General features: G+C 36.1%; 1 protein-coding gene across 2 annotated transcripts in view; it reads left to right on the top strand.

The window, feature by feature from the left end:
• Positions 1-23,429, top strand: part of LOC123872500 (transducin beta-like protein 2) — a 99,639-nt gene that overhangs the window by 45,770 nt on the left and 30,440 nt on the right. Inside the window, exon 3 of one of the 2 annotated variants that reach the window (XM_045916817.1) lies at positions 21,010-21,233. In XM_045916817.1, coding sequence (XP_045772773.1) covers positions 21,010-21,233 — 224 coding nt within the window. Of the gene's footprint in view, positions 1-5,561; positions 6,894-21,009; positions 21,234-23,429 lie in introns of those variants that run through there. The other variant, XM_045916816.1, reaches the window with a different exon arrangement.

Raw genomic sequence — 23,429 nt, forward strand, 5'->3', positions numbered from 1 at the left:
ACACGAAAGCATCAAAAAGTCAATGGTACAATGTTAATGTTTGCCTTACAGACTATAATAGGTCCAGCTTGTATTGTGTCTAAATAATATTTAGGGAGTCTAATGAATAAATAATTAATCCAATTGGAATTTAATATTAAGCCAGAAAAACAAGTCGAATAATATAATTCAGAGCAAACCCTGTTAATATGAACTTCTTCAATTCATACTTAAATTGATTTTGCCTATTTATGGTTTTGCCTACTTAAATTTTTGTGTGTTTGCACTATGCAGGTAGGTACGATTGCAAAATGTTCCCTTATTTAAAACAATATTAGTGATTCATGTAATGCCGTTATTGAAGTTTCAGTACATTATATTGTGAACCATTATCCAGGTAAAGACTAATAAATTACTCATTCATGTCACAGAATTAAGATTATTATGAATTCAGCAAAATATTTATGTCGGCGTTAGTTAATTACTCATACGCTATGTTGGTATTTACAATATGTACTCATGTAATAGAAATCGCGTGTCGCCTAAGAGATTCTTGCCAACGAAGTATAAATTAAAACATTGTAGGCATATATAGGGTAACGAGACTAGTAAGTAATAATGAAATAATCACGTGGAATGATTTTCATGCAACAGTTGTCACAATAAAATCTCTGCATTGACAAAACGTTTCAACAAATAAACAATGCGAAGTTGCAATTTATGTTTACGTTTCGCCGCCGGGAAGTTTGTTTATAAAATTGAGTAATTTATCTGCCGTCATGCAGACTTGGAATTTTTTCACACGCTGATAACAAGTTTTTTTAATGGCCGACTATATTCTATACTCTATAACTTTATACACATTCTTAAGGTAATTCGATGAATCGTCTAGATAGGCAGTTCACTCGATTCGACGAATAGGATTCTACCGTTCGGCGATTCAGTGCGCGCTCTCAGTCTCTGACATCGATTCGAAGGTTATCACCGGAGTCAGCGACCAGCCGCGCCTACACGCGCTTCTGTATACAAACAATCGCCTCACACATGCGCGTGTGATGTTGATGAAGCGTAGGGCTGAACCTGATCTAAGATTTTTCACTTGTTAAAATTTGCCAAAAATTCCAAATTTATTTACCTATATATTTATTTTACAAAGCAACAAAAACAGATTTCAATATTTAACAATTCTAACCTAATTCTTCAATCACCACATTTTGCTCTTATTGTAACCCTAAGATGGTCGTACAATATGACAAGTTTTAAAACTTATGTTTCTCTAGATGATGCCAGAAACTTAGTTCGCGTGGTTTTACAATTTCAAAAATCCCGCGGGAACTCGTTGATTTACCAAGACAAAAAATATTCTATCTAAAAAAAAATCTCCTCGATTCGTTGCATCTTTGCGGCGTGAATGAAGTACAAACCAAAAAACAATTAGTGAACTTTCGCAATTTATAATATTACTTAGTAGGATCAACTTACTAAGATGATATTAAGAAATCCATGCAGGCTCTATCATACTAGAAACTTTAGTAGAAACTTACATAACACATTTTATATTATACAAAAAAAGTTGGCAGACGATATTATTTAAATGAAAATAAACATCTGATGTCAACTTTCTTAAAAAAAATAATTATTTCTGAGAGTCCCATTGTGATTTGAGACGTGACACGTAGTTAGTGCCACAAGAACTATTAAGTAATGACTAAAAATATAATTAATGGCTGTGGAGCTGGCCAAAAATTTTATCACCATCATCATTATAAAAATAGGAACAGCAGTATGTATTTAAAGAAAATTGTTAAACCTATTGGTAGCCCTAATGTAGCGAATTGGACGCTACGTAAAAGGGTCAGCTCTCATTGACTGGTATTTCTTAAATAAACTAGTTATAGTAACTTCGTCTGGCGCGAAACTTCGCTACGAACACAGTTCATTGAACACTTGACTTACACATAATCTAGTAAAATCCTTGACGAGCGTTCGATGAACTGTGAAAGGGATACGTGAGATCGAATACCTTGTTGCCTGGTATGTAAACGGATGTTCACTTGATAATTAAATAATATATAAGCGATTGTTGCTCCGTTGTTGCGAAAATTTCTCTTATGTACACATTGATTTGTTATATAAATTAATAGATATTTGATGTGTTTGGTTATTGTATTTCAATTAAAATATGAAAAGAAACCCACTTTCTATATTATTTATTTGTATTGGATAATAACGGCTGATTTATATAATCAATATGCTATAAATATAATAACGCATGAAAGAGGAAGTGATTTCAAATAGTAACACGTCTAAAAAAATCTGTTATCGCTTTTTACAAAATCTGTTACTAAAATATAATGCCCGCGGCTTTGTCCGAAAATCCCATGGGAACACTTTGAGTTTCAGGATAAAAAGTAGCCGATTCCGGGTGCCAGCTATCTAGCTGTAGCTTTATTATAGCAAATAGGTGATCTGCGCGAATTCATCCACGCAGATTTAGAGTTTTCTTAAAATCTGACTTCTCACTTCTTCTACTACATTTTGTTCCAGGAATTCTCAAGTCTGGAGCAAAATGTACCCTATGTCCGTCCCTGGGACTATTTGTGTACCAAATTTCATCAAAATCATTTAAACGGTTATGAAAAGTTACGGATCGTGAAAAGCTAGCAGATAGACAGACAGGCAGACACATTTTTGCATTTATAATATTAGTATGGAAGTATGGATTCGCAAACCTATCTTTACGCTGACTCTTAGTCATTGATCTATTTCATTCCCTTGTGGCATTGAGACAATAACTTAGACCGGTGATAAAGTCTTGACATATCATAAGGTGAGACCACCACGTGAGATTGCGGTTCAGGGCTAGCTTGTATCTGAATAAAAAGTAAATAAAAAGTAGTATACCTATTTTGTGCCTATTTAAAAAATAGGACACGTGCAATGCCTGAAAGTGGGTCACACCATACGAGTACGATATACTTATATTGGGTTAAATATACATACACATGACGAACAACTATGTAAGCAGCAGGCATACATAGATCTGGTTTCAATATATTATCTGTATTTCTTGGAAGCATATAGTGTCAAGACGAGCAATTTTCGCTGACGTCGAACTTTAAAACGTGTCTTCTTTCGCGTACGTGATCACACCTGCGTCCTGAGGTTCGGTAAATCCTTTGTTGATGTAACAAACTGCGCAGTATAATATCGCTGGCCTTATGACTTTCTCGGATGCATTAAATCATGTAAAATCAATGGCACAACGTGCAATAAAGTTTCGTTATGCCTCGGGGCAATATCCGCCCTTCCGTCCATTTTTAGCTTGCGCCTGCCTGTATTAGGTCGATACACCTATATACCTACTGTACACAAGAGTTGTTAGGCATATAAGAATCGGTTTTCGTTATGGATATCTTACGGAGCTCCATACATGCCTTAATACCACATGTTGAACCCTCAAGCTGTTCAGTTACAATTTACACTCCTATGCCCACTTGCACGACGACACTTAGTTAACTAATTTTTTGTTTAATTCTGTCACTTTTTAGTAACCGCATTATGCTCCTGCCATAAAGTGACACCATTACATAACTGAATCAGTTTAACTGTCCTTGTGCAAATGGACCGTAGTTACAGAGACTAGCGGCCGTATTCACAATCATTACTATGAAGTCTCACAGTGCGCTCGAATGCATAGTGTACCTTGGTTCCACCAATCAAATCATTGTAAGTTGACGTGACACAGTCATGTGATTGGTGGAACCTGCACTGTGCGTTCGAGCGCACTATGAGACCTCATAGTAACGTTTGTGAATACGGGTGTAAGTTACGGTAGTTGCATGAAAGGCGGTTAAAGTTAAACTTTGAGTGTCAATAAAAAAAAGTAGATGGCACGAGTCAATATTCATGCCTTCAATGAAAGTTAAAATCTTGGTGCTAAGTTAACGAACCCTGACTTGTGCAACCCATTTTGATTTTGACGGTGAAGATTTATGTCACGTAATTTTGACCGCTTGTCGTGCAACAGGAGGTGTCTGTAGCTAGCACTGTAATTTGTAATTGAAAAACTTCAAATGTTATTTATTAAATCATTATTATAATACAAAGAACTGAAAAGTGACAACCGAGAGCTCATTGTAAAGCACAAAACGTGTTATTTTTAACCCCCGACCAAAAAAGAGGGGTGTTATAAGTTTGAAGTGTGTATCTGTGTATCTATCTGTGGCATCGTAGCTCCTAAACTAATGAACCGATTTTAATTTAGTTTTTTTTTGTTTGAAAGGTGGCTTGATCGAGAGTGTTCTTAGCCATAATTCAAGAAAATCGGTTTTGCCGTTTGAAAGTTATCAGCTCTTTTCTAGCTATTACCTACTGTAACCTTCACTTGTCGGGGGTGTTATAAATTTTTAATTTACACTTGTATTATCAGAAGTTGGCTCTTTTTAAATAAATAATCCAGTAGATGTAGCAGTTTACACAAATGAAGTTCTGGGTATCTTAGTGACTAGTTGATTAGACGTCAATACTGTACTTATAGAATATGAACCATGTAAGTCTTTTAACTTTATTTAAAAGTACAGACATGACGCTATTCTGTTGTAACATTGACGTAGAAGATGAACACAGTAGGTATTTCCTTTAACAAAATATTCCCTTATAACGTTGAGGAAAACTGACTTAATATTGTCATACATTATGTTTATAAAAAAGTTGAAACGTTAAAAGGGAAGTGCCGTTTATATTGGCATGAAGGGAAAATAACAACTTACTTTCTTTGTCACATTATTATATTGTTTCAACCTAATTTTATTGAAAAATTACGAAACATTTTCTAAAAAAAAACCTATGGCAGAACTTGATTATTTATTTTTAATTTAATTAAGTACCTACATACATTTATAACTTATCTACCATTAGAAATTTTGCTGATGAAATGAAAAAAAAAATAATAGTATTTGAAATAATATAGTATTAATTTTCCTTCTCGAAACGATAATTCCATTGTCGATGCACTTATTCATCTCATTTTACAACATCTTATTCAAGGCTCTAGGCCAAGGCGAACTCTAACAACATACAATTACTATTATTTTGCTGTACGAAGATACATAAAATCGAAATAAAAAAGTAGGCAAAACATTGCTTCGCCCATCAAAACAAAATGATAAGCCGCCCTGCGCAAACGAATCAGCTGATGTGAGTAAACAAAGAACCATGCGTGTACAAAAAGTAGGTAAGGCCGTACCTAAACGGGTCGAATTGTACAATTCTAGGTTGTCACAATAGGACTAATTGCTTTAACTTATCTTTCACAGAAAGTAGAGTTTTTATTATTGTTTAGAAAAATGAGAATAGGCCGGTCGATTGGCATGTCCCGTTAACGAACGCGCGCTACCTACGTGACGTGACGTATAAAGCGTGGGCTGCCCCACCAGCGCGCCATTAGTACAGCGCCCGCGCGCGCGATTGCACGTTTTTACCGATTCCGGCTCCGCGCTCGCTCTCTCGACTCTATGTGTATACAAGCCCATCGAGAAACATGCAATTTTGTACTCATTGGCATGATTGGTTTTATCAAGAGACCGACGCGGCGGTGGATCCTGCCAGCGCCGCAGCACGCCGGCGCCGGCCGCGCGATCGACGCCGCCCCCCGGCCGCGTCGCCGACGCCGTCGACGCCGCAGAGGATCTCCACCGAGGAACTAGTGGAGGCCCTGCGCCCGCATCTGCTCTCGCCTAAGCGGATGTGGGCCCTGGGCTACCCGCTCGAGATAGAGCCCAACTCGTCAAAGGCCGTGGTGTACATCAACCCGCCGCCTCGGCCTAAGCCTCTGCAGATCACTTCGTTCGACGTGAACGCGCCGGAGTTCGTGCCCGGTTGCTCCCAGAATGACAGCGGACGAGGATCGTGGGGCTCTACGCCCCGCTCCGAAAGTGACGAAGAAGCGGATGCAGTGGAACATTTGTGTGTGCGTTGTGATAAAATGTTTCGAATGACGAAAGATGGTGAATATGTGGTTGAACAATCTTGCGTATATCATTGGGGGCGCATCAGCGGTGACTCCCGTCACACTTGTTGCAGCGCTCCGTTGGGTTCTAAAGGTTGTAGCACGGCCCGATTTCACGTATGGAGTGGCACCAAGCCCGGCATGAACGGGCCTCTCGAAGGATATGTGCGTGCGCGGTCGCCGCGAGGAGGCGTGTACGCCGTCGACACCGAGATGTGTTACACCACCGGAGGACTAGAATTGGCTAGCATAGCGGTAATAGCAGCCGACGGTCGACTCGTTTACAGATCGCTAGTTAAACCTAGTTCACAAGTACTCGACCACAACACCCGCTTCTCAGGCATCAGGCCGCGCGACTTGGCGCGCGCGACCAAGACGCTACGAGATGTTCAGAATGATATATTAGGATTTGTCGGAAGCGACACGATTCTTGTTGGGCACGCATTGGAGAACGACTTACGAGCTTTGAAGTTATTACACAGTGCAGTGGTGGATACGTGCGCGTTGTATCCCCATTCGCGAGGCTTCCCACTGAGACGATCCTTACGCGCTCTCTCAGAAGAACTGTTAGGACGAAGCGTACAACGAAGTAGCTCAGGACACTCGCCACTTGAAGACGCTCGCGCTGCCATGGATCTCGTTTTATTGAAAGTACATTCCGAGCGTGCACAAAGACCCCGTGCTACGAATCAGCTATCCATTTTGCAACCATACGATCCCTTAATTAGTTCCGCCTAAATTTCGAGTGATAAAAAATAAAAATCCTATACCACTTGTATTTTATAATACTGTTGAAATGTTTTGTGGACGATTCTCAAGATTCTATTTTATTACGTTGACGGAGCGCGCGTACTGTGTATGTGCCTTCGAATTGCGGGATAGCAATAAACGTAATATTTTTTTTTCTAAACTCTGTGGTTTTCTTTACCCTTTCACGAGTAAGTTAGGGTTTTTCATAAAAATACCCAGGTAGGTACTTTAGTATATTATACACAAAGCTGCTGAGTTTGGTTATCAAACAAAACCTAGAAGAATACTCACAAACAAGCTTACGAAGACAACAACGGTAAAATTATAAAGAAAGTATGTCATCATTAATGCAAACCTCATACGATTTTATGTCTCCGTCATATGATAGAACACTTTCACTGCGCTGGATTTCACTCGTACATAACTAGCGATTGTTAACAACGCATAGGGTAAGTGGGGTAGACTGACAGCTATATAGTTATTCACTAGAAATTAGTTTTCAGAAGAATGAAATACTCGTATTTGACACAGAAAAGATAATGTATACGAGGTATACCCACCTTAATAAATTAATATTACTTACGTGGTATCATTTCCAAGTAGGTTACTAATGATTTAATTCATGTTATTGAGGCGATGAATCATTGAATGTCTGGGGCAAACTTGTGTGTGTTCTGGGTACAGGAAAATGACATCACGAAACAATAACTAAGGCACAGGTTGATAAGCTAAGATATTATAAATATTGTTATCTATACCTGAACCACAGAATAATATATGCCTGAACACAGAATTTTGATATGAAATCACTTATGTTTCGATCTCGACCGTGCCAAATGACTAAGCTTCGTCTGTTAGAAAATATAGTTACTTTTATATCTTCACAACTGAGTCAGCCAATGCTTCGCGATTTCACAGTAGGCCGTCTGCCAGGCATCCATCCCCGTATATTGTTACGAGTAAATTTCAACATACGATAGTCAGTTGCACTTCGAACAGACGTTCTCATAACGAATCTTATAATGTAGAATTTTAAAGCAACTCTTGTGCAATTATAAAGCCTTAAACGAACGACCGTGTATTCAAAGCTACCTTATATAATCCGCTTACATAAAAATGTGACGTAACACATCATGTAGATGAAGTTAATGACTTCCACCTTGGACTTAGTGTGAGATTGAGATCTCTCTTATTTAAACTTATAATAAATGGATGTTTTAAAAGCTGCTGTTTTCGAGAGCGAAATGTTTATAAAAGAGAATTTAACCTACCTGTTTGTGAACAAGTTATTGACTTTTAGCATTTTGAGACTGAATTTATTAATGTCTTTAAAAGATTAATGCCCTTGCGACCGGACGCTCCCGTATTTTGTTTACACCACGTGTTCCTAAAATATTTGCCTGTTTTATCTACATTGTACCGATTTCGGTTTGTACCGTGATAAAATTAGATTCAGCACATACTCGTAGTTAGGTAAGTGTTATCAAAGAAATAAATTCATGTAGATATATCATTGGGAACGGAATAGCTCTACATTTCCTTGTTTGATAGAGATATGATAATTGTGTTATCAACTAATGCCTCAGATTTCTGCTCTTTATCGTCTTATCGTTACGTTACAACAACACACACTTTATTGCGTTATGCGTACTATATACTTGTAAAGAATTCAGTCGTATAATTCCGTATGCGTAAACCATTTGGTTCTAATGTTTTAGACACGCCTCTTTTCAAATTAGTCTAGTCAAACAATTAATTTAGTCTGTCATAACTAGTAACGGGGTAATGCCCTTTTCGCAAAACGTTCTGCGTTTTAGATAGGACGTCCCGTTGACAGAACATCTGTTTTCTGTGAGTCACACACATATTTTTTGCTACGATCACAGCTGATTATCTTTTTCATATTAAATGACTAAAATTCTAAGTGATGGTGCATTTTAGATAAATATTTAAAATTATTAATTTCAATAACTTCAATATTGTAACCTTAGTAAATTTAGTAATCTAATTAGCTTGTTTATCTTGTGATTTATATCCTAAATGTTGTTGCATTTTAGTTACATATTTATTACTATAAAATCTAATTTTAAAAAGATAATTTTGTATTTTTAACCCCCGACCCAAAAAGAGGGGTGTTATAAGTTTGACGTGTGTATCACGAATCGATTCAAGAATCACGATCGAGGGAACGAGTAAAATATTAAAAGATATACCTACATATTCTGACTCACGCAATACTTGATTCACCAATGTCTAACTCAAACCTGTGGACCTAGAAAACTGAAATGCATTAACATTTCCTTTATGATGTATTCGTAGGTGTGGAATAGGGTTGGATTTTTCAAAATTCCCACAAGAGGGCAAACCACGAGCGGTCGCTTCTCGCTGTCATCAAATAAATTAATCAACTATGAGATGATCTCTTTCCACCGAAGTGATCACACTGTAATTGTTACTAGTCACACAAATAATTTGAACAATAGGTAAGTGTGTCATTTTTGTATGTAAACAAATAATGAAACATTCAATACCAAATATCGAAACGGTTAGTCATTCATACCAGTGTGCTCATACTACTAAGAAAGAGAATGCCGCGATACAAACGCCACGTCACCCACCGGCCGAAACTCGAACGAACCAACCGGCAGTACCCAAACAATTACAATAATATCTAACTACTAGAGATAACGTAAACGTAGAAGTGTGCAGTGCACACATATTATATAAAGATACTGCCTCTATATGGCATTCAATTACTTAATCAGATTTTCGTATAATTTTGATCGAATAAAAATCGTAGAAGCCAAAAATCAAATCTAAATACATATATATAAAACAAAAATGTGACTGATTGACTGACTGACTGATCTATCAACACACAGCTCAAAATACTTAACGGACCGAGTTGAAATTTTGCATGTAAAATAGCTATTTTGACGTAGACATCCGCTAAGAAAGGAGTTTCTAAAATTCAAGCCTGGACAGGGGATTGAAATTTATGTAGTGTCCTATGAGTGTCCTCGCGGACATAAGATAGTCAAATATTATTTGATATGAAGAATTTTTTGAATAAGAAAATACGACTAAATACGAAATGTATGTTCATAGAAAACATTAATAATACGATTTTCCTCGAGGTGAGTATACATTTGTTTACCTTGATTATAAGTCCTACGTAATGTCATGCGTTTACGCCGACCGAATGAAAGATTATTTCAGAAATTATACGAAATATTCAGAAAATGTACGATGCACGTTTTCTCTTTACCTAGATAGCTATGGAAAGTGATGGTGCAGACTTGGATAACATGCAATGAAATCGAAGAGGTAAGGCGGAAAAAAATCTTAAAAGAGTAATCTATAATGCAAGAAAATCGATTCAGCCGTTTGAAAGTTATCAGCTCTTTTCTAGTTACTGTAACCTTCACTTGTCGGGGGTGTTATAAATTTTTAATTAGGTACACTTGTTTATTAATATAATGGTGTCAGGCATGAATGATTGGCACGACTATAATTTGTAATAGTTATAACTTCATAAGTTACGTAATCTGGTTTCCAGTTTGAGGCCGTAGCATACGTAACGGGAATTTTCCCCGTCCATGACGGATCGTTATGCAAGGCATGTTTAGTTCTCATCCCGTCCGATGTTTGGATCCCGTTATTTATGTACCTATGTCATGACCATATGAGTATGAAAGCTGCTCCACATAGCGCACTTTAGAATAATTATAGGATTTGCTACGTGAAGACTCTCGCACTGGTTTATAAGCAGATTCCACTGAGAAGAGCCGGCAAACTCGACAGACACCTCTTTTCCAAACGCAAAACGTTGCTATATCAATGTGACAAGTTATTATGAGTACATAAATGAAAGCCGATATTATGTACCTATGATATGTGCATAATAGTCTCAACTTATTAAATTACACATTGTTAAAATTAAACATAATAGCAAATCTGAGAATGCTTTTGGAATCATGTTTTAAAATCGTGTATTCGAAAGCTCAAGTGTGATGGTACCAAGATCTGGTTTCATTTCCCACTGAATCGCTGATTCTTCGAAACCCGACCCATGGCATTATCATTTAACATGGGAATCAAGCGATGATTTCATCACACTTTAATTAGCTACACTTATATATATATATATATATATATATATATATATATATATATATATATACACTTATATATATATTACTAGCGTATGCCTAACATGCGTTTATGGTACCTACCTATTATGTTAGAAACCTTGCGGTAAGTCCTACCAACAACTGCACAAAGTTTCGTCTGAATCTGAGAAATACATACAGGACAAAAAAAAAGATATTCGTTCGACATTTATCCATACTAACGAATATTATGGTTAATGCAAAATTCCTTTACTTGTGCTATAAGACTTATCTACCTGCCAAATTTCATGATTCTAGATCAACGGGAAGTACCCTATAGGTTTTCTTGACAGACACGACGGACGGATGGACGGTCGGACAGACAGACAGACAGACAACAAAGTGATCATATGATGAACCCTATAAGGGTTCCGTTTTTCCTTTTGAGGTACCGAACCCTAAAAAATTAATATCGGTATTGCAATCCAATATGAAAAATACTAATGATGCCGCGACTAAAGTTATCTATTCCAAGATTATCCGTAACTTATCTTTGAATGTGGAATTTACTTCACATTCAGACATAACATGTGCTATTATTGTAGTATTAGATACAGTTATATTGATATAATATGACCTACATTTTATTAACAAACAATGTAACGTTACAGATAGATACACAATAGGTCATGTTTGACATGATGACTATCTCCTGCAAACCTACAATAATTATTATTAGTACCTAATGCCTGAATTGTTAAACTGAAGTGACAATGGGCAGGGCACATAGTTCGATAAACCGATATACTTTGGGGTCCCATGAAGGCGCAGTGTTACCCACTAGGTGGACAGGTGATATCGAACGTTTCACAGGGAGCTGCTGGATTTAGACGGCAGGACCGTGGAGTGTGAAGAGACCTGTGTCCAGCTGTGGACTATATTGGTTAACTTGAAGATGATGATGCTTGCCTGGTTATCTTATCTTTTTCCTTATCATACAAAATATACAATGTACAAAATATTATTGAGGCCCCTTATTGAAACAGCGTATGTCGAATGACCTGGGTAAAAACGTTGACCAAGTCTATTTATTTACTAAATGGGTGAGAATTGCTTTGGAAGTTCGAAGTCTGAACGAACTTTTCTACTGATACATTTATTTTCATTTATTTTATATTATGTTGTTCAGCTGAAACTTGTTCATAATATTATAGATTTGCCATTGATTTGGCAATCCAGTACGATACCCAATAGAAACCTATCAAAATGGAAGCGCAAAATCATAATGCTAAAATATAGAGAAGCGAAAAATAAAAATTACATAGGTATATACCAAGACGTGATAGGTACTTGATATTTATGCTTTAGAAAGATTTAGCAATGGTGCCTATTGGTTTGTTCACAAAACTCTACACATTGATAGATTATTGTACTGTTATTACACAGGCAATAGAACTCAATTAAATTAGAAGGGTTGTTTACCGCCTAGCATGCAAAAATACAGTGCAATTATTGAAGTGTTCCTGCAGTATCTTTACTCAGTCGGTAATGGGTAACAATACAAGGCAATTTGACCATGGAGCCCGCCTCCGCGTCAATACTCTTTCACAATCAGTTGCACAAAGTGCCGTTTCGTCATGGTTTGACACGCCTACGATCCCCCCTAGTGCTGTGACATGGTGTCACACATTTGCTCATAAATGCATGACATTCTTAAAGAGTAACAATTTGACTAGAATCACCATAAAGAATTGAAAAAAAATTAGTCATAATTAAAAAAAAAAAACTGGTCAAGTACAAGTCAGACTCGTGCACCGAGGGTTCCGTACTCGGGTGTTTTTCCGACATTTTGCAGATAAATCAAAAACTATTATGCATAAAAACAAAAATCTGTTTTAGAATCTCCAGGTAAAGCCCTTTCATATGATACCCCACTTGGTACAGTTATCTTACTTTGAAAATTGAAACGCATTTTAATTTTTTTTTTTTAAATGATGTAACCACAAATTCGCAGTTTTCAGATTTATTCCTGTACTTGCGCTATAAGACCTACCTTCCTACCAAACATAATTCTAGGTCAACGGGAAATACCCTATAGGTTTTGTTGACAGACGCGACGGACAGACAGACAGACAGACAACAAAGTGATCCTATAAGGGTTCCGTTTTTCCTTTTGAGGTACAGAATCCTAAACCTTTAACAAGGCTAATTAATTATTATTAAATCTCCTATTCTATTCCTTTTCACGGTTTTAAGCAAACATTAGGTAGATACATAGCTACGCTACACACGCAACAATAATTTGCATTTAGTTAAATATTGACGTCGTAAAATGTTACTATGTAGGTAGGTGTATGTGTAAAATGTTACTATGTATATGTAAAATGTTTGAATACATCAACCAAAAATAACTAGGTTTAGTTGAGCATGATCATCTACAATGCTATGAGACCTTGAATTCGGTACAAGACACGGACAAGTTTTTGTTCGAAGACCGTGTTTTTAGGATCGGCAAACTGATATTATTATACTAATTATTTATTATCATACGGCTTCGTTTGTGTAGATAACTTCACAGCCGTTTCAGGTTGTACCCTTTTTAACCCCCGACCCAAAAAGAGGGGTGTTATAAGTTTGACGTGTGTATCTGGTTGTGGCATCGTAGCTCCTAAACTAATAAACCGATTTTAATTTAGTTTTTTTGTTTGAAAGATGGCTTGATCGAGAGTGTTCTTAGCTATAATCCAAGAAAATCGGTTCAGCCGTTTCAAAGTTATCAGATCTTTTCTAGTTACTGTATGTAACCTTCACTTGTCGGGGGTGTTATAAATTTTTAATTTACACTTGTCTTTAGGCTTAGCAAATCGTACGTGCCTAAGGGAGTTTAAATACACTAGGTTTTAAGTTGATAAATCTGTTATAGAATTTCCATAAAAACATTTGAATTCTCTAGTCACATTTTCTAAATCCAAATAGGTACCTATATTAGATTTCTGACTCACTGACTGGGTCATTAACACCCAGCCCAAACCCTTTGACCTGCATAGAGGTTTCCTTTATAATGTAAACAAGGAATAAAACTGGATTTTGAAAAATTCCCGAGGGATAGGGAGTTAAGATTTATATTTTCGCTTTAAAGTTTCCTTATTTCCATAATATATTCATTAATTATTACTTAGAGACTTCATAATATTTGCCATGTAAGTGGAAAGTAAAGAGGATTTATATTTTCGCCGAGCGAAGTCGCGGGCGTCGCCAATGTCTCCATAAACCATGTTAATAGCACCCCTACAATTCGTTCAATTTTCTATTTTCAGCGGTAGATCTGTGATCTGTCTGACACTATAACGAAATAGGTTTAGTGAAGTGACGTAGACCACGATTTAAATAAATCATTCATATCATGTAGCTCAGTTATGAGCTCACTGAACGACCATCACATTGTGTGTGGTGATATGCCAATACTTCCTAGTTCCCTTGAAAAGGCCAACGAACCAAAAGAATTAAACGCACACATAAATTTATTTCGCTGCTTATTAACAAGCTTGAAAATAAATAAATAATCGTCCGACAAGACCTCTTCATAATTCACTTTAGGACTCGTCTGTTAATTGACAGTTTTTTTTTATATCCGTTCTTATATTTATCATTTTACGTGTATAATAAATAACTAGCGCCCATACTTCTTGGCTTTACAGTTAAATCCTATATCAATAGTTTGTAAAGTATTTACAATCTACATCCTACATGTTGTCCACCTTAGGTGATCCTATGCGCAAATTTTGTATCTATTAGATATTAAAATTCCTGCAATATCAATTGTTTTGATTGGCTAAAATGGTATTCGCATTTGCTAAGTATGTTATTTCAGCAAACAATGTACTATTTCAGCCAAGTGAGGACAGGGTGTTGGCCAATCAGATGTAATTTTACGATGTATCTGTCAAACTGTGGTGGCTGGTGTTTCTGTTTACCTATAGACTTGACAGCCATAATGTACTTTGACTAAAAATTACTCTCTATTAAATTATAATCAAAATCTATATCCGAATTCAACTTTACATTTTGAAGATTTGGGCTCAACCAAAATGTCACTAAAAAAACTGTAAATTGGTGCATTAAATCTCGGAGAAATTTTCAGAAAATCGGGCTGAATTGAGATGTTCATTTTTGGAAGTCTGTTAAAAAAGAGTTTCTCTTGGAAGTGACTGACACGGAACCTTATTTTGCACTTGTTTAAACACTACATCGAAACAAGTAACTGCTGCGTATAAAGTAACTGTATATCTTTGTTCTTCCGATTAGAAGTTCGTACGCTCCTCGAGACTGGGTCACGCTCTCCAATAGTGTCGCTTGAATATCAAAACGACGATATAAATGCGTATCTCTTTACTGACCTATAAAAACGAGCATACGTTATTCAAATCGGCCAATAAAATATAATCTACGACATGGACGAATGGATGTACGACGTACTCTATCAATCAATGTTAATGATTTGAGATTAATTCGTTTCTTGCAAACATCTGGAATGCTAATCGACAGAATTATAGATACTACTGTTTAGTATATTTCCATAATAATATGATATCACTTCGAAACCATGGCCATGAAAGTTTTTGTGTGTAACTCATTATAGCTACCTACATAACATGGCTAATGCAAATTTTTTGTGTATTTTGTACCTAATCCTATGTGAGTCTGTGCGTGTGTGTGATAGAAATTTTTATTGGTGGGAGTCTATACTAAGATATTTTATTCTCTTTCACATTGTTTCCAAATAAAATCTTGGCAAGATGTGATTTCAGTTCGATTCGCGGGACTGAATCAAACCTTCAATGAATGCGGAGCAAATTGGTTGTTGCGGACAGTCAGACAGACACACGAGTAATAAACGGGTTCTATTTTTTCATTCGGACGCACGGAACCTAGAAAAATATGTTGAAGGATGTTGAGAGTGTGATCATCGTGAACATGCAAAAAGTACTTGTACCTTGTGTACCTTACCTATACATCGTTTTCCTCATCATTATTATCCCTGCAATCAAATTGTTGCCATTAAAAAGCGTCCTCGAAAACTCGCGTTATTTTATGATAAACACGTACAATTAGCTTATTTTCGCAATTCAAGACAGTATTTAGGTATATAATTATTATCAACTTTACGCAAAAAATAATCGTATTTTCAATAAAACCGGTTATAACATTATAATGTTAGGAATATTCCAGTAAATGATAAATAATAATTTAATTTATTTTAAAATCCGTGATTTAATATCTTAAACAACCGTGATTTAATATTTTGCTGAATCAACATTCATCAAGCATAGTCAAGAGAAGTTGATTTGGAACTCAATAGGAGTCATAGGCTACTTTTTATCCTAGTCAACCGAAAATTCTCGCAGAATTTTTAAAAACCTAAATTCTACACGCCACGGTCTTGCGCCGCTTGAATCCAGCGGCTTCCTGCGACCCGCCTGATGTCGTCCGTCCACCTAGTGGGGGGTCTTCCAGCGCTGCGCTTTCCGGTGCGAGGTCACCATTTCTACACCTCGTTGTAGCGAAATGATTTCAGAAATTCCACTTGAGTGAAGCCGGTCGACTAGTTTCAGGCTAAATAAGTTAAGAAAGTTTAGTAATTTGTTAGAAACATTCAGGTTTTTGAGTTTTTTTCACCACGAATGGACCACGTTACCACGTTAGACAGCCACCAAGAGGATTAAAAAGTCTTTAGCATTATAATTGCTATGGATACCCCTGAAGAAGATATCTTTTATTCATCTGCTTGCAGTATTTAAATGAATAAAACCTTTTATAGTGCCATTAGCTAAAAGCATTTGCATTTTGAACAAGTACCTCTAGTGTTATATTAATATGTTAGAAAACTGTAAAATATCTACAACAAAGATTATTATGTAATACACGATTGCGCTTCGCTATTCTTTGATAATGCCCTTAGAGATCTCTGAACTGTTTCATAGGCATAAAATGTTGCAATGATACACAGGGTTGACAGTCGGTCTACTAATCTCTCGATGTCCTGATTTTATGGTGGGTAGACTTATAAAACATCTAATTTAAAAGTGCTACGATCCATTTTTAGAAAATGCACCATTTGTACACGTTGCACCGATGACAAGACTTCAATTAGCACTTTATTAATTACGCATACTAGCATTACTAGCGCGACGTGTCTCATTGCCAATTAGGTTCTAATTCTCTATCCTCACGCTTTACTACCACTACTACTAATTTGAATGACTTTATTGAACTTAATGGTAGACTTACAGCAGTTTATAGGCTCCTAATTGGCTTTTAATCTAGACATCGGAGTTTATACTTATAATTATACCTACTTAGTTGGGTTTATATTGTTGGATATACCTTCGCACGGATGAAATTTCTAAAAATCATTTAGGTATCAGGTCAACTCTTTCTTCGCTAATTCAGTAGTTTTATTGCCTTTTATTATATAGAATTATATATCGATTTACTTTTCTTGAGCGAGAAAATAGTCGATAGCTACTTAGTCGATTTCTTATCAGCGATCCCATCACCTAAAATACTGTATTAAAAGCCTTGCCTGCGGCTTTTATTAAAATACACGTGTTTTAATAGCCCCCTATTAGTTACTCAACCGTTACATAAACTACTAATGTATATATAGTATTTTTTTTAACTTACAATATCTGGAGATGGCAGCCCTAATTATATAACCATACCATTGTTTCGTTTCCTTAGTATATTATCAAGACAATGTAAATTGTAATATCAACTTTATTATGAGTTTTGATAGACTTGATAAAACTTTCCGTTTATTTCACCATCACCTTTAAACTTTCGTAAATAGCCAGCATTTCGTCATGTCCTGCCTTTCGTCCGTCATCTTTCGTTTACCTATCATGTGTTTTTGTTATGGACAGCTTTTTTTACTATTTTTCTCGTTTTTCACTGACACGTACTGTTGTTGTGATAAGTTTCAAGGTTGTTTTATCAAATTTGCATGTTGCTAATTCGTTGTTTATTAAACTATAATAATTTTTATATTATACCTATTGCAGTTCGTTCAATTTTTATTATAAAATATGTTTTTTCGATTCACGGAGCAAGTGAGATCTACTACCTCACTGGTACTATTTCCGGGTTGTACTTAGTATTTGCTATAAGCATTACTCAGAAAACGATCGGCATAACAAGAAATTGTGTTCGCATTTATTTAGGTTATTAAATCCCGTGGGAACTGTTTGCTTTTCCGGGATTAAAAGTAGCCATGTTACTGTCCAGAACCTTAACTATACCCGTGCAAAAAATCACGTCGATCCATTGCCCCGTTGCAAGTTGCAACGTGATTGAAGGACATACCAACAAACAAATACTTTCGTATTTTATAAAACTATGGGTATTGGGTAGTGATTCTTTTCCAAAAAAAAAAGTTCAAAATATTTTTAATCAATTAGACTTTTACAAGTACTTTGAATCGTCAAGAGCATTTTTAATTTTAATTTTGAATTTCTATGTGATACTTTTAAGAGGGGTCTCTCCGTCACTCGCTTCATACAAACGTAGTTCCAATTTCATTTGAATATTAAGCAACCAAAGTCCATGAAATTTTGCAGACATATTCTAGAAACTAGATCTATGTCTGTGGTTTTCCAGATTTCTGTCAAAATATTCGGTTTCAAAGTTACGCGGTCTTAAAAATTTACATACAAATATTTGAGCCCCTGTAATTTTAAAACTACATATTTTTAGAAAAATCCAAAACACCACGGATAAATGCTGTGCTGCCCTAAATTAAGTAGGAGTACCTACTTACTCTTTTTTGCAGGTTAAACAGCTCTATCTAAAGTTTAAACGCGTTGATTCTTGCATTCGCCCGAGATTTTGCAACATTCAGATCAATTAAACATAACATCCCTTGACATAGGTTCAAATGATAACGTATCGCGCCTACGTCTTTGCAGTCACTAAAATAATGATTTTCATTACAATGTTATACGGCAGTTTACCTACCTTCACTGAGTTTGGTGTTGCGCTCGTAATCGGCTGAAGTCCAAAGGCCTTGGTACAGTGACTCAGTTTCGATATCTTAGTGCTGTCATGACCTTTTACCAGTTCCCGCATTATTGCACGGTTACCTAGATTACTTAGTGATCGCAAAACAAGTAGTCCAATCTTAAAACATGGCGGTTTGCGCAGGTCGTAGACTAAGGGTTAAATACTTGGTATATTCAGTTTTTATTTTTTATAAACAGTTTGTTTTTCCACAATGCGTAGTTATACGCCTCTTGTTTAAATGGGATTACATATTTGCTTTGCGCGTACTTTACCTATTTGGCTGCAAAGTGTTTGTGTACCTACCATACCATGGCTTATGAAATATAATATACAGTGCCATCATTGCTCCATACGTCGAATAATCATAATACGATAATCCGTACAAGGTTTGTGTGATAATGAATGCTTCCGTGCAGCAGACCACGTGGAAATTATAGGTTATTAGATGTTGCCCGAGACTTCGTTCGCGTGGATTTAGGGTTTTAAAAACCCCGTTAGAACTCTTTGATTTTCCGGGATAAAAAGTATCTTATGTGTTCCAGTTCCAGGATGTAAGCTGTCTCTGTACCAAATTGCCCGCTAGTTTATCCACGTGGATTTAGGTTTTTGGTTTTTTTAAATCCCTATCGGAATTCTTTGATTTTCCGGAACAAAAAATAGCCATCTCCGGCATGCAAGCACTATCCACCAAATATCATACTAAACATCGTCCAAATCGGTTAAACGGTGCAATGGAAAACCAGCAGACTGACAGACAGACACACGTACGCATTTATGATATTTGTATGGAAGTATGAATATACGCCGAATGGCTATTGAAATTTGAAAAATGCTAGGGACAAAAATGACAAAACGTGCTCAGGTGAAAATAAATATGCCTAATTAATTTTGCCCTTTTGACTCAATGTCATGAGTGGGTGAAAATCTTCCTACGTGGTCGAGTGAGTCAAAATGAAGTTGACAATGAAACCACTTGTAGTCACGGCCGGAAAGATGTCCCGACGTAAAATGTTGAAAAAATACCTTATAATATATTCATACCCGTATTTGACCTCCGAAGATAATATTGTGAGTGGCATCGCTCGTAAATGCAAAAAAATATTTTCTAGATGGAAATTTTATACCATAAAAACACAATTTTATGGACGCATAGAAAATAATAATAATATACCAAACTAGATGGTTCCTGCGACTTTGTCCGCGTGGATTTAGATTTTTGAGAATCCCGCGGGATCTTTAATTTTTCGGGATAAAAAGAAGTCGTATATCCGTCTCCACAATGCAAGCTATCTCTGTACCAAGTAGATGAAGCCCGCAACTTCGTCAATGTGGATTTAGATGTTTGGGAAATCCCCTGGGAACTCTTTGATTTTTCCAGGACTAAAATTATTCTTGCCTATTGTTCTTTCCTGGAATGTAAGCTATCTTTGTACCTTTTGTCAATATCGGTGAAGCAGATGGGCCATGAACAGCTAGCAGTCAGCAAAAAAAGCGCAGAGATAGCATAAGTTACTGTGAAAGGCATTTACTTTTTATCCAGGAAAATCAAAGAGTTCGAGTTTTAAATCGTCCATAAATCATCTAGTAAGTACTTACTTGTATACCTAATCATATCAGGACGCTACATTTATCGGCAAAGTCGTAATAAGCACTATTCAGGCGATTACTGGTTAGGTGCCGTTTAGATCTCAGTCTCGATTAGAGTCAAGATACCATATAAAGTCTGAAAGCGTCGTTTTGAACCCTAAAAAGAGACAAGTTACCGCTGTATTCCGGTGTACATTTTTATGGGTAGACTTTGTGACTAGGTTTTTTATTATTATCCATTAAGTTGTTTGACGTAAGTTGCAGAATGTAGGCAATGATTATGACTTCTTATCTAACGCCAGTGATTAACTTTTTTTTAATTGAAGGTTCATTAAATATAATTACAGTCTTGCACTGAATTTGATGATTGCAGATTTTGTGGTTTATTTTAATGGAGGCATGAATTTTTGATAGACCTAAACTTAGATGTAAGTTATTATGAAACTACTTACTTACCTAACTAGGTATTTTTTTAAAACAAGCAATATTGTAAGCCATGGTTTGTTTTAACAGATGGATCAGTCATCCTTTGGGATATACGAGACCTAAAAGTGAAGGAGCACAAGAATCTACGAGTGAACATTGAGTTCGACTTCGCATCACACGTAGCCTGGAGTCCCGACTCGAAGGCCTTCTGCGTTCATACCGTAAGGGAGAACCGTATAGTGGTGTACAAGATCGACAAGAAGAAGGACGGCACCATAGGAGCTGCTCATCCTGTTACTACGTTTGATAAGGTAATGAATGTTTCTCAGGTTTTCCGGTGGGGTTAACCGGTATCTACGAAATAAGATTGATACTTCGTACTGATTTCTCTGGAATTCGGAATGGAGATAGGTTATACCCTGGATTAACACATAGCCTACTTTTTACCCCGGAAAATTAAAAAGTTTCTAAAGGATTTTGAAAAACCTAAATCCACGCGAAGTCGCGGGCGTCAGGTAATAATAAAAAAATCAAGATATTGGGTATTGTTAGGCATGACTAGACTTTTGTTAAAGTAAAAGCTCTGCTTAGGGACTTTCTAGAAAATTGTTCAATAAAGTTGTGGAAACCGCGTCGAATCAATTTAATGGTTCTCAATTTACAGCCGCTTAGATAGACAATGCATTTTCTTAAAGCTGATAAAAAAGATAGATAAAAATCGTACTTCACATTTCTTCGGTATCACCAATTGGCTGTTTTGATAAAATATGGCTATTTTCCTGATGCCATTGAAATATCTTGACTGACTTTCACATAACGATGACAGTCCAGTTTCAAATGGTAAAAAAAAGTAATTAATTTAGCTTGTTGTAGAAATTAATGCTCATTGTTCTATCTAGTAGTAACAAGGTGAGCACGCCTTTTAACTTTAATTTATCACGAGATAGGAAAAAACCACGGGAAAAGCCGTGGACAAGGACCATTTAAAAAACTGTTTATAATATTAGTGATTTATTTAGTATGTTTAATGTTTATATTTTATTTATTTCGTTAGCTTTAAATAAATAAAATTCAAATAATTAGTTTATTTCTTGTAAGCTAACTTGTGGTTCTTCTTAGGTATGACAAGACTATCACCGGTTCGGAAAGCAGATTCTTTTTTACTGTCGACTTTTGAGGAGTGACAATAATAATAATTGTTCGTGACTCGTGATATCGATGCATCAATCAATTATTTAACGTATTTTTACTGCTTGCGTCATCCTACACTTTTATAGTGGCATTCGCCTTAAATAGAAAGAACGGAAATGTCATCTTTCTTTAAGTTTCATTGACAATAATAACAGCCTTCGACAAAACCAGGAAGTTGTGCGCTTTGAGAAATATCGTGGACCTCTAACTAATGTTTATTTGTGACATGTTTCCTGTAAAACGGAGATAATAACCGTAAAGTAAAGCGGACACTTCAACAAGGTTGCTACGGAAAAACGATCGGATGGCTCCGTTAATTGTGCATTAAATGTTTTTCCGCCCAACGCAGGTATTTTACGGTCACCGATCGTATGAAACTGCACATTCAGTATTTAATTTACGCAATTGCATTTTCTTGACATACTTTCAGTTTCACTGTGCGTAGTTGCGTATTGTTTTGCCGTGTTCGATGGAGACAAGCAAATGGTAGAAATACTGGCCATAATTGGTACAGTTGATTTTTTCATTTGAGTTCCTTGTAATTTTTCAAGTTATTTAACGTGACATAATTTGCGTTCATGCATGGGAGTAAGTAAATCATTTAGTATGAATGGTGAACTGTCATTATTCCATTCTAAAATTATTTATATTATAATTTAGATTTTAGACCATCTTGTCGACAACGCCATCGGACGATACGGGGTGTCAGGACACCTGAGTTAATCTGCCAATTTTTGATGGAGATTGAAGATGTCGAATATCACGATGATTGCCCGGCCATACTAAAATGACATGATAGCTAAACTTACATTAACTGGAACAAACGCCAAGGCCTCAGATCTTTTTGTTTATTAAGAGAAGCCTATAACAAAAACCAGTGGTTTCTTATGTTACGTCTATGTTATTATTCAACATTACGTACACTGGTTACAAGTTAACTTTACATACTTACCAGTATGATAATGATCATGAGACTGGTATGATTTGCTAGATTGCAAAATAGGTTTATTTTTAATAATTTTGATGCACAGAACACTTCCTTATTATTATATTTGACTTAATATAACGTTTTGATGTTCAGAAACTTAATGCCTGTGTTAAATTTTATTACAAATGGATTTATTAAGTGTTAGACACACGGAAGTAGTTTAAAGTGTTATTAAAATATGGTTGCTATAGTTCTTTTAGGTTTTATTAATAGCATCATGGTTCGAAAACACACAAGAACAAAGGTATACTTAAGCAATAATTATAGAGCCTCAATAATTCAACTGTCAAGAAGCTTTGTCGGTTGCTCTTGTTCTCCTGCGGATATC

Source organism: Maniola jurtina, chromosome 15 (assembly GCF_905333055.1).
Source record: "Maniola jurtina chromosome 15, ilManJurt1.1, whole genome shotgun sequence".
In the NCBI taxonomy this organism is placed as follows: domain Eukaryota; kingdom Metazoa; phylum Arthropoda; class Insecta; order Lepidoptera; family Nymphalidae; genus Maniola; species Maniola jurtina.